This window comes from Amphiura filiformis, chromosome 19, assembly GCF_039555335.1.
Source record: "Amphiura filiformis chromosome 19, Afil_fr2py, whole genome shotgun sequence".
Taxonomy (NCBI): domain Eukaryota; kingdom Metazoa; phylum Echinodermata; class Ophiuroidea; order Amphilepidida; family Amphiuridae; genus Amphiura; species Amphiura filiformis.
Window position 1 is genome coordinate 57,285,197 of NC_092646.1, and position 13,575 is coordinate 57,298,771.

Here is a 13,575-nt window from a genome sequence, read left to right on the forward strand (position 1 = left end):
AAGGAAGACAGAAAGAAAGAAAGAAAGAAAGAAAGAAAGAAAGAAAGAAAAGAAAGAAAGAAAGAAAGAAAGAAAGAAAGAAAGAAAGAAAGAAAGAAAAAGAAAGAAAGAAAGAAAGAAAGAAAGAAAGAAAGAAAGATCCCAGAAGGAAGAAATCTTTAAATGAATGACAAAAAACAAACTTGCTTTACGATTCAGTAACCTTCGTTAAGGGATCTGGAATGAGCGTTTTGAGCGTTTCGACAGTACTTTTTGTGGGACAAGAGAACACATCAGACATATCGAATTGCATTCTGAATACGAAGAATGTCTTTCTGATATCAAATAATTTTCATTTTTTGAAATTTACGATATAATAAAAATTTTATGACAAATTATTAAAATTTGATATTTTTCACATTTTTGATATATAACAGTCCTCGAAGTAAAATTTATAAATCGAATGATATATTATAAGTGTATGTATAAGTGTATGTAGCTGGGAGGAAAAGCCGACGATCAATTGAAAATTTTGAAAAATCCATATCTTCAATACGAAAGGTCAAAATTTTCAATTGATCGTCGGCTTTTCAGCCCACCTACATACAATCATCAGATTTATAATGTTTACTTCGAGTACTGTTAAATATCAAAAGTATCAATTTTTAATCATTTGCCATAAAATGTGTAATACTATTTCGAATTTCAAAAAATCAAAATTATTTGATATCAGAAGGACATTCTTCGTATTCCGAATGCAATTTGATATGTCTGATGTGCTGTAATGTCCCACAAATATAAATACTGTCCAAACGTTCATACCCCATCCCTTAAGACGAAATTGACCACAGCTTTGACGAATATCAATGATATAAATATGAAATGCAATGATCGAATAATGAAATAGGTTTTGAGTTTGTCCGACTTCGATTTTTAGGACGAATCCTTTTAACGAATAGGAATGATATACGAGGGGCAGTCAGTATGTTTTAAGAGTTGTCTCGTGACGTCATTTATGGATTAAAAATTATATCATACACATGATTACGTAACAGCATTAGCATACAATCAATAGTCTAGGGACACTGCCAAATCACGCAAAAAGGCGGGCCTTTTAAATTACAGAAAATACACGTGTTTACAATGTCCGAGAACAGCAAAAGTACAAGGTGCATATGGCTGGTTTTGGGCAGGAATAAACAGTAGGTCCTCAGTTTGCATTTGGTAAAATATGAGACTTGTCATTAAACTTTGGTGGAAATGGGACGTCTGGAAACTTCAACAACTTTAGGGCTTGAATGGAAGCGAAATTAAAAAAAAAAAATGGCGAAAATCAAAAAGCAGTTATTACAAATGACATCAATTATCTCCAAAATTAAACATACTAAAATATAATGACTGGTCACGTGTGAGAGCTGGTACTCAGTGTGATGATAACTGGTGCAAATCAAACAACAATCTGCGCATGCGTAGGTGGGATGACCGATACAACATGGTGGAAATGCACGAAAATTGCAAAATTCCATGTAAATAGGGCCTAAAATATTACAAACTGCTATGAAAATTGTAATTTAAATATTCATATGAATTTTTATGGATGATCTCAACCTGAAATGAACAGAAACGTTTAAAAAATTAATTTCTCATTCAAACGATGGTCTCTCTCTTTGTACCACTACTTTTTGTATGAATGTAACAATGGTAGAATAACAGTTATATTTTAATCACGGATTCAAATATTTTCTAGGGAGACTCCCGTTTAAATGTTTAGAGATTAGTCAACAGAACTGGTAAAAAAATTTAAATTTCCACGTTTGCTATTTTTGGCAATATCAAGATTTTTAAAGAAAGAAAAGCCTTGTTTTTGTCAAAAATAAGTCATATTTGACCACGCATTTTAAATAAACTAAAACCTTTCCAGCCCAACAAACATGGTTTAATGAACTGGTAGTTTGTGTTCTATTACTGTTCCAAACGGCAGCATTCTCCATTCTTTAATTCCCGAGAAAATATAGAAAATACAACAATACCTCATTTCGGCCTCTTATTTCCCTTAACAAAAACGACTCAATTTCACCAGGTGACTCTAGACCATTGATTTTATGCTAATGCTGTTACGTAATCATGTGTGTGATATAATTTTACATGTGTTGTTTGAAAGACAAAGGTACAGTGTTTATGTAATCATTGAGAAATGCCATGAAAACGATCCACAAATGACGTCACGAGTCAACTCTTAAAACATACTGACTGCCCCTCGTAAGTGCGAAATTCTCAGGGAAAACCTATAATAATACTAATTAATAACAATAATAATAACACTTATAATAAAAATAATAATAAGATACTAATAATAGTTTCAACTTCTTACCGTAATTTAGCTGTATTGATCTCCGACAGATTCACGCTGCAAAAGAAAAGAGAATCATAAAAAATCGGTTAGCTTACAAAATAGGTAATGATAATAATAATAATAATAATAATAATAATAATAATAATAACACTAATAATAACACTAATAATAATAATAATAATAATAAATAATAATAACACTAATAATAGTAATAAGACTAATTTAATAATAATAAGGATGCCAAAAACATTGGTTTCACTAATGTAGCAAATTAAATTATTTCCCAAACAAACACTACCATGTATACTAGATCAGGGGTCCGCAAATAGCGGTGCGCGCGCCACTTGTGGCGCGCCGTGGCTTCCCGAGTGGCGCGCGGCGGCGTTTGGATTTTTAAAAAAAATTAATTAATTAATTAATTAATTAATTCCCATGTTCTCCTTGTAAAGACAGGCTAAAATAGTACAAAATGTTGCACCAAATGGCGTCATTTGCACCTCAAATTTCAAAAAATCGATAGCTTCACAGGTATGTTTCCTATCCTGTTTCCCCTTACTAGAGGGCTAACCACCGACAGAAAATTGTCAGGAACTTGAACCAAAAGTTATGTTACATTTGGGAATAAATATAATGAAATAGGTTTTTGTCCTTTGTGTGACTTCGATTTTTAGGACGAATCCTTTTTACGAATATGAATGATATAAGTGCAAAATTCTCGGTGAAAACATATATAATAATAAAAAATTAATAACAATAATGATAATAAAAATGATAATAAGATAATAATAATAGTTGCAATTTCTTACCGTAATTTAGCTGTATTGATCTCCGACAGATTCACGCTTCAAAAGAAAGGAGATTCATAAAAAATGGGCTAGTTTACATCATAATAATAATAATAATAATAATAATAATAATAATAATAATAATAAAGGAGATGGTCATTAATTTGACCATCTTTGACGTAGTCAACCCCCCCAGGCCAGCCCTGTATGTACATACGTCAGCGGGGTACACGAAACTACTTTGTCAGTTACCATAGGGCATTAAATAAAAGGCACTAGATTTAATGCCCACGTGACCCATGGGCGCCGCCATACCAAGACCACCAAGTGATCAGTACATGTACATCACCACCGACTCCCCCAACCAACACCTTCTTCGGCAACACCTACTTGAATCAATGGACTTGTTACATGTTAAATATCCGGACATTAGTTTCGCCATTTTAGGTGATTTCAATAGAATGAACATTAATCTGATAACAAGATCTTACAATCTAAAACAAATTGTAAATTTTCCTACTCGTGAACAAGCTATACTGGACTTGATTATGACTGACTTTAGTAAATTTTATTCAGATCCATTACCTATGTCACCTGTGGGTAAGAGTGACCACATATGCATTGTTTGGAAACCCAATCCTTCCACCACTCGCAAGCATAAAAATGCTGTTAGAGTTGTCCGCACCTTTAAAGATTCCCAAATCAGGGAGTTCGGCACTTGGATTCAAGATCAAAACTGGTCTAATGTGTTTGAAGCCAACAATACTCAGGAAAAGGTGGATGCTTTTTATGAACATCTTAACAGTGCAATGGAGTCATTCTTCCCACATGTCAAAGTAAAGAACCATGACAATGATAAAAAGTGGATTACCCCCCGAATTAAAAAATTGATTCGGGAACGCCAGGCAGCCTTTCTGGCTGAAGACAAAACTCAGTGGCGTCAACTTCGCATTAAAGTTCAACGTGAAATTGCTAAACCTAAAATTAATTATCATGCCAACTCTGTCCGGAATTTACAACATAAGGACCCACGTAAATGGCACCAACAAATTAAAGTCATGACTAATGACACAAAGGCTGAGCACAACATACATGTCCCTGGTATTCAGAATTCTGATCATGTCAGTATTGCTAACAGCATCAATGAGCTATTTGTGAATGTGTCTTCCAACATCAATCCTCTGGATAACACAAAGCTTCCATCTTATTTACCAGCTTACAAATCACCACCTCAATTATATCCTTGGGACGTGTATGCTGAGCTCAGCAAGGTAAATCGAGGTAAAGCATGTGTGCCTGATGGCATCCCTCCAAGGTTAGTTAAAGAATTTGCCTATGAGCTGAGTGTTCCCTTAACAGAGGTTTTGAACACCTCCCTCATTGAGGGAGTAGTCCCTTCTCAATGGAAGAAGGCCATCGTAGTCCCAATACCAAAAACAAACCCACCAAGCATTGAGAAGCTACGTCCTGTCTCACTTACTGACTGCTTTGCAAAAATCAGGGAGGGTTTTATATCCAAGTGGGTTTTAGAAGATGTAAGTCATAAAATTGACCACCAACAGTTTGGTAATGTCAAAGGTGTGTCAACGTCACATTATTTAATTAGCATGCTTCACTTTCTTCATCAACGCGCTGACAAGGCTGGCAACGTTGGCACAGTGGTACTCACGGATTTCTCAAAAGCATTTGACTTGATCGACCATACTCTGCTTATGGAGAAATTTATCCATATGGGAGTCCGTGAGTCTATTGTGCCATGGTTGTCTGACTTTGTCAGCAATAGACAACAGTGTGTTCGTTATAAACATGTTCTTTCTGACTACAAAACTGTAAATGGAGGTCTCCCACAAGGTACAAAACTAGGCCCAATAGGCTTTCAGATTATAATCAATGATGCTGTTTCAAGTAGTGTGCCTAAAACAAAATGTTGGAAGTATGTCGACGATCTGACAATTGTTGAGAGCTGCATCCACCCCAAATCCAGCCAAATTCAAGATGTTTTGGATGAATTCAGTGAATGGTCTGCCAATAATAATCTGAAACTTAATCCTTTGAAATGTCAAGCCCTACAGGTCTGCTTTAAGAGGAATCCACCCAATAATGTTATCAAAATCAATGACATTCCTCTCAACTTTGTTTCTGAGGCAAAAATTTTGGGTATTTGGATGCAGGACAACCTCAAATGGGATAGAAATATTGCTGAAATTGTGTCCAAAACCAATCGTCGGTTGTATATGCTTAGGATTTTAAAAGGTTTGGTTTTAATACCCAGGAATTATGTTCAGTTTATAAAGGATATGTTAGACCATTACTTGAATACGCCGATGTAGTTTGGCATTCCTCACTCACCACAACTCAAGATTATACTTTGGAGCAGCTGCAAAAAGAGCTTGCAAAATAGTTCTGGGCAAATTGTATGATGGTTATGACAACGCTCTTAATCTGTGCCAGCTAGACTCTCTAGCTGATAGGAGGGAGGACCATTGTCGTAAGTTGGCCGAAGGGCTTTCTACTTCTATCCGAACAAAAGATCTCATCCCTCCTACCAGACTGGAGAGTCATGGCAGGGTCCTTCGCAATGCAAATCATATCTCTCAACTTTATGCAAGGACCGATCGTTTCAAAAACAGCGCTATTCCATACTTTATCAATTTATTGAATAACTAAGTGCCCTGAACTGTTTTGCATATTCTGACTTTTTTTAAATATGTAATATTGAGCCAATTTTAGCCTTTTAATGGTGTGTATATATAATGTTGTTGAATGATGTCTTGAATAAGTGCAATATTTTATTTTCTATCAACAGCAGTTGCTGTATTTTTCCTTGTTAATATTTATATACTGTATCTTTTAATGTTTAATTGTTTTTAATATTGTAAACCACTTGTAATTTGGCCTCAGGGCCACGATTTGTGTGTGAATAAAATATACTATATACTATATACTATATACAATGCTAAGAGATATGAATTTTTGAGACAAATATCATCAAAATTGCTGACAATTTAATACTAGGCAACTTATTTAAAAATTGGGTTATTCTGTTTTTTAGTATGTTTTCAAGAACTACATTTTGAAAGTTTTGGTCGACGGAAAAAAAGGTTAATATATGATAAATTTGCTAGAAAATTTGGACATGCATCCCGCGTTTCCAATTGAAATACACAGGAAGACCACCCACTGTGCCATAGGTCACTTTTCCAGACATCCTATCTATACGATGCAATGTCTGCGCCAATCTGGTCACGTGGGCATTAAATTAAGTGCCTTTATTTAAATGCCCTTAGACGACTGTTTGTAATGATAAATAACACTTCATACATACCTAGTTCGTGATGTTGTTTGTGGCGAAGTCTTTTTAATAATTATTGTTATACTTGACGGAATATACCAATATATTATCAGAATCAAGCTAATCAGACAAAAAATGAATAGGCCCAACAGCATCTTCCTTTGTAGCATCGTGACTTTCTTGTCCATGGCCTGGTGTACATTAGTGTTTGGTCAAGTTGTAGTGACGAGACTACGAGAATGATAAATATTTATAATTTACAAAGGTTTCCATAAAAACACTACGGGTTACGTAATACAATTTGAAAATTTAGCCGGCAAACGCGTTTTTCCAAAATAGCTCCAGATATGAAAGCCATGGGTCGTTTTCTGCTTAAATTACGTACCATAACCACAGATAAGATATTGAACATTCGTGTAAAGCAACGTGTAAAAGTTTAATTATAGACGAATCCAACGGGCCAAGTGATGGTCAGAATTTATTCAGCCATTACTGGGTCCCCCCTGCACCAAACTGCTGTTGTGACTGCCCAATTTGGTGAATTAAAGCCGCATAAAATCGATGTCATATTGTACATGTTGTATTGTGTTGTAAACTTTCATCATTGTTTTGTTTAGGCCTACGTGTAACACGGGTGATGGAATACCGTTTAAAATTCCCGCCGAGGCCGCATCGTTTCACATTTTAGGTGGGATAGACCCAGAAGGGACCCAGCTATGGCTGCCATTGAGGTGTAGGAATGCGTGAAATTGGATTCGTTTATGGGGAAAAGAAGCATGGCTTGAACATGCCCAAAGTAGCAGGAAAAATGAGAAATAAATGCGTGTCGCAATCACAAAAACATTCATATCATCAAGCAAGAAAAAGCGCGGGCATCAAAAACGGGTGTCATGTAATCATATTAGATCATAACTAAAGTTAGCTTGTCTGCAAAATTCATGAAATTTGGTGGCTGTAGCCAATATGCATAGTCGTATATTGAACATATTGAAATATTGGCTTTCAGAGTTGCTTTGTGCGTGACTATTGTCACGCGATATATTATACGGCTGATTGTTTCCCCTATATAAAAACTTTCGTTGTAAATTGTCCGTTGTTGGTCATCTACTTTGAAAAAAAATGCTCCCAACGTTTAAACAATTTTAAAGTCAGCATAAATGTTGGTATTACATTATTTGGAAAATGTTAATTAATTTCAGAAATATTATACACGAGTGAGCCACTGAGTGACAATAAGATTGCTTTTAAACCCAAATTTACCAAGCCACTCGTATGGCTTAAATTGGTATTTCTCATTCATTTGGATATGCAAGAGGGGGGGGGGGGCACTTAACACAAATGACCATACGGGTATGTCCCCCGAAAAGACCCCCACTTTTTTTGGATTTCGCAGCTCCGAAAGACCCCCTAAATTTGACCAAAATAAAACTCCGAAAGACCCTTGATTTGGATAATTTCAGCACTAAAAGACCATTTCTGTTGTTTTGTTTTTGTTTTTGTTTTTTTAGGCGATTTTCAACCAGAAAGTCAAGATAGACCCTTCATTTTGACTGTACGCAGCTCCAAAAGACCCCCTTTTACTTGTTCGCAGTTCAAAAAGACTCCCTTTTACCTGTACGCATTCAACTCCCAAAGACCTACCACCTCCAAATACATACTGTCTTAATGTAAAAGAGTGAAAATTCGCTCTTTTAGAGTGAATTTTCACTCTTACAAAGAGTGACTCTAGGGACCAGTCCTTGAAGAGTGAAAATCACTCTGTGTAAAGAGTGAAAATATTTCACTTTCAAAAGAGTGCTTTCTCACTCTTAAAAAGACTGAAACCCACTCTCAAAAGAGTGGAAATGAAATGACTCTCACTCCAAGAAAGTGGTAATTCACTGAGTGAAAACTAATCAATCTTTTTAGAGTGAATTATATTACTCTCTTGTCACTCGAATAGGAGCCAATTTTACTCAATAAGAGTTTAAATCAGTTCACTCTTCACAGGGAGTGAAAATTTCACTCTTTTACATTTAGAGAGTACCCACCAAAAAATTTATGATGTACCCCCCCCCCCGGGCATATGGAAGTGTTTGAAGAAAAAACTTCGCCCACTAGTGAGGCCAAAAAAAAAAAAAACAATCGTGTTAAGTTTTCATGAAACCAAAAAATTGTAAAATGGCGGTAATGAATGACAATAATTTAATATAACGGTCGAAGTTGCGTGGAATCGTTGGGGTTTGTTTGTTCAGTTTAGTCGAAACAATGAGGTAACATTAAACTCAGCTTTGTGGGGAATAAAACCCGGGATTCCATTCGCAGTGGGAGGTAGGCAGACAATACATTTTCAACATCCACGCAGCTCAAGCACGAAAAAACAAAATAAACAAAAACAAAACAATTACAAATAAAACAACCGGCTGAATATTAAACGTAACGAGCATACAAGTATGGCGAACTGTCAACATTTTTAAAACCATATTGTGATGCGATCAAGCAAAATCAGTCGGAACTCGGAAATATTGATTTTGAGATTTAGCCAAGCAAAGGAAATATTTCCTTTTGTTACCTCTTGTTTTGGAAACTCTTTAATTGCTCATATCTTTGGAACTGGTTGTTCAATTTCAATGGGATTTTCTGCAAAATCCAGCTTTGTAAATGTTTTTTACTATCCTATAAGAAACTGAAAATTTAATATTTCCGGGTTCCGACTGATTTTGCTTGATCGCATCACAATTATTGTAACATTCGCTAATGAGGACGCCCTCAATATTTTTCAAAATTCTGTTTTTTGACCGTGGTGGTAGTGTAATTTACTAAACTTTTGTTTGTTTGTTTTGTTTATTTCTTCTTTATACTGGGTCCATATTCAGGGGAAAATTTAAGTATTCCCCTGTTCTTCCATATGGCCCAGTTAGTTACTAAACTATTATAGGCTACCCTGCAAAAATCAAGAGATTTTTAATAAACCGCAAGAACCGTCGGTTTATCATACGATGGAAATATTAGTCGAACGCGTACGCGATGTTCATGGCGTGTGGGCAGTTGTAACATATCAGAAGAACCGACCTGACTCACGTCCGAGCGAAGGAGTGGCTTGCATTGGCGACATAATGCGCTGGGTTTAGATAGCGATTTTCTGTGTATTGCCTCATCTGTTTGGGCCAAAAAGAGTGACATAATCTGACAGTTAAACTAAACATTTTGCGAAAAGAAAATACAATTCTATTTCTTATATTACAATATTTTGGCTTTAATAGAAAGTTTACAGTAAACTATTTACTTACTTTGCAACTTACCGTACTTACTTTGCAACTGCACTTTGGAAGTTCTAAGTGCCACTCCTCCATGTCATCAGCACATAAAGTTTTCTAGTACATGTAGACCTTAAGATCTATTTTGTTTTTGTTTTTTTAAACTGGCAGTGGCACAACAGGAACAGTATATTGACTGTACTTGTTGGTCACCATTATACAACATACTACAGAGATCCATACAAAATCGACATGATATCGATCGATCGACCGGGCCATAACAGCTCCACATTCGCAGCAGTTTAAGGTTACGCGGGGTTTTGAATTTCTGTGCAGACAAATTGGCTGCACGTAGCCACCTTAACATGGTAGGCCTAAAAATCATACTTAAAGTTGACACTCTATTGATTATTATTATTAAACCTTTAAGGGCTGGGGTATGAACGTTTGGGCAGTATTTATTGTGGGACATTAGAGCACATCAGACATATCGAATTGCATTCTGAATACGAAGAATGTCATTCTGATATCAAATAATTTTGATTTTTTGAAATTCGCAATTTAATACACATTTTATGGCAAATCATTAAAATTGATATTTTTGATATTTAACAGTACTCGAAGTAAACGTTATAAATCTGATGATTTATACTTAAAGTGTATGTAGGTGGGATGAAAAGCCGACGATCAATTAAAATTTTGACCTTTCGTATTGAATATATGGATTTTTTTCAAAAACACACACATAAAAAAAGGTCTTTTGGGAAAAAATCCATATCTTCAATATGAAAGGTCAAAATTTTCAATTGACCGTCGGCTTTTCCTCCCAGCTACATACACTTTAAGAATATATCATTAGATTTATATAATTTACTTCGAGGACTGTTATATATCAAAAATTTGAAAAATATCAAATTTTTATAATTTGTCATAAAATTTGTATTATATTGTGATTTTCAAAAATGAAAATTATTTAATATCAGAAAGACATGCTTCGTATTCAGAATGCAATTCGATAGGTCTGAGGTGCTCTCATGTTCCACAAAAAAATACTGTCGAAACGCAATAAACGCTCATTCTAGATCCCTTAAAGGCCAATATTGGAATGTCATCTTTCCCTGGGTAAGATCTGACACCAGGCCAGCCCATGGCCAGAGGGTAACATGAGTAGGCTTGTTTCACCTTGAAGGCAAGGATAGTCTTGCAAATATGGGCCAACTTTCCGCTAGACCATCTAATATGCCATGAATTAGTTGGACTACAACTATAGCGCCCTCATGAATTTCAGCCGACAATATTACTTCCTTACCTTCCGGTCCTGATATTAGGGCCGGATTTACCTTTTGGGGGGCCCTGGGCCAGGCCAAAATTCGGAGGCCCCTAAACTCACCGTGAGGAAGGCATGTGCACTCGAGTGTCCAAGTTTTGTTTTCAAATAGGGTGCCTACTATAAAATCGATTTTATAGGACATTTTTCGCGCGAAGCGCGTGAAAAAAATTCAACTTCAGACAATTTTAGCCCAAAATGAAGGTGAAATTTGTTATGCAAATGGCCAGTGTGTGCGAAGCGCGCAAAATTGTGAAATTTTAGCATATTTTGGTGTTTTCGAGCTAAAAAGAACCATGCACATGACCACATTGGGGGCCTCAAATTTTTGGGGCCCTGGGTCCGGGCTCATCTTGCCCAATTGTAAATCCGGCCCTGATTATTCCGACAGCCTGTCACTAATTCACAATCGATTTAAAACATGTTCGACCAGATTTTTAATGTTTAGGTAGTCCATACAGGACCAACGCAATATTTAGTACTATAATCAACGCCGTCAGGCGTTGGTCCTTATAGATCCGACATATCCTCCCTTGGAAAGTCAAGGGAAATGTCAAACTGACTAACCACGCCTACTGACAGCTACTGACGATATTTAGCCAATCAGATTAGACTTGCCTTCCACCTGCTAACTTCTAGCTTCCAGCTTTGGATCTAACACCACTATTGCGTAACAATATCGATAATCATGTCCATTCATTCATTCATTCATTCATTCATTCATTCATTCATTCAATTTATCTATGTCCTCTTCAATTGGGAAACTATTGAAGATTTTCCCCGGGACTTTTGATAATAGAGGTTACCCACTTCACTCATGTGTGACTTCTAACAAAAGGCACTGGTTCCCGTAGTATTCGTCATTCAAACTAATTCAATGCACGACCTCGGAGTTACCTGTATGACTTTGGCGGGCTATTTTGAAACAGTCATGGTTGCACATGCAGGTACTTCTTTAGAATGTCCTAAACAAGGTATAGCAGTCGTTGATAGGACATGCAGCTTATAGAACATGGATAACCTCTATTCCTGTCCCATATAAATCAATGGTTAAGAAGATACTTGGCGATTATTTGACCCGTGACTCGGGCTGAAATGTTCTTTTTAAGTTCTTCACTTTGTAGGTTGCGCACATTATACAGGGTTTTTTTTGGGGGTGGCCATCGTTTCATTTTATCATTAGGCCTCAGTTATTATTATTTGTTTTACAATACTATAAAATGGATGACGCCGCTATTTTGCATGCTTCGAATAAACTAGGAATTCAAGAAGTTACCCGCCAACAGACGAATGGAGTTTTTTACATGGACATGGTTTTCCGACAATTTGTGTTAATTTTCTTTAAAATGTCGACATCGCCATAAAATGTAGTCATTTACTTGATTTGTAGTTTAGTCCAATTCCTATTAAAGTGAGGTAGGCCTATTCACTTTCTTTACTAACACAATATTTCAATAGTTTGTTTCCAAAAGGCATTAGTTCAATAGCTGCCTTGTGTAACATTTTGCTGGAATATTTTTACATTCTAAAGTTTAAATGACATTTAACGATTGGAATGGATATGTTTGCACATCTGGCTTATTCTCTTTCAATAATAGATTTGTCCCCTAAAATTGTCAAATCCAAGGTTTTAAAATGGCTGCCATTGCATTTGATGCCTTTTTCTTCTTCGCACGTGGGAAGTTAAAGGGATTTGCAATTATTTGCCAAAATTGTTATAACTATATATTCTACTACGCCAATGTTATTAGAGTGGCAAGGTTACTGCTACTCAATTGTCTCAATATTTTCAAATAAAAAATCCCACAAAACTGTCTTTGGACTTAATGCCTTTTGAAACCAAATTCTTCATTTAATGATGTTCAAATTTTCTCCATTATTTTATGACCCTGGAATAAGGCAAAAAAAGACCATCGCTTAATTCAATACATTTAATTTATGGGTAAAAATGGCATTTTTTGGTGATTTTTGTTCAGTTTTGACCCAAAGAACAAATTTTTATATGGGAATTTTATGTGAAAAAAATCAAGAAAGTGGAGGATCTTATCATGAAAAGGTTATGCGCCTACTGCCCATCTAGCGCAACCTGTAAAGAAAGTAAACATACTAATGAGACCATTTTTGGACCATAATGTACCAAAGGACCAGTGATTACACTGGCAAAATTTCATCAATATAGCTCTTTTTCTTCTGGGTGATGTCAAAAACTTTTGGATACCCCCTCGTATTTTGGCCGTTTAACACGCAGTTCTATAGGAGGATATAAAGTCATAATTCTAGAATTATGACTTTATGTCGAACTTTGCTCTGTTTACCTACAAACGCAACAAATTTGGCTGATTCCATTTAAATGCAAGTTGTGACATGTGTATACATTACAAATATGCCATAAAATCAGGCTTGAAAAAAAAAAAAACCAAATTCATATTATAAGATCGTACATTATGACTTTAATAAATCAAAGTTCAGTTCCAAATAAACGGTGTGTAGAATTGATGTTCTTTTAGCTTTTTTAATGGTATCACGGTTAGGCCTATCGACAAATGTGACAATATTAAATAAAAAAAGAAAACAAACCTAGAATCATACAAATGACTTTTTGT

General features: G+C 35.7%; 1 protein-coding gene across 2 annotated transcripts in view; it reads right to left on the reverse strand.

Annotated features, from left to right (window-relative positions):
• The window catches only part of LOC140141549 (alpha-2,8-sialyltransferase 8B-like), a 13,742-nt gene extending 3,842 nt beyond the window's left edge, over positions 1–9,900 (reverse strand). Inside the window, exons 1-4 of one of the 2 annotated variants that reach the window (XM_072163457.1) lie at positions 9,700–9,900; positions 6,443–6,640; positions 3,139–3,174; positions 2,351–2,386 (exon numbers count right to left, since the gene is read on the reverse strand). In XM_072163457.1, coding sequence (XP_072019558.1) covers positions 2,351–2,386; positions 3,139–3,174; positions 6,443–6,597 — 227 coding nt within the window. In that variant the 5' untranslated portion in view covers positions 6,598–6,640; positions 9,700–9,900. Of the gene's footprint in view, positions 1–2,350; positions 2,387–3,138; positions 3,175–6,442; positions 6,641–9,690 lie in introns of both variants that reach the window. The other variant, XM_072163458.1, reaches the window with a different exon arrangement.
• Positions 9,901–13,575: the final 3,675 nt, after the last annotated feature.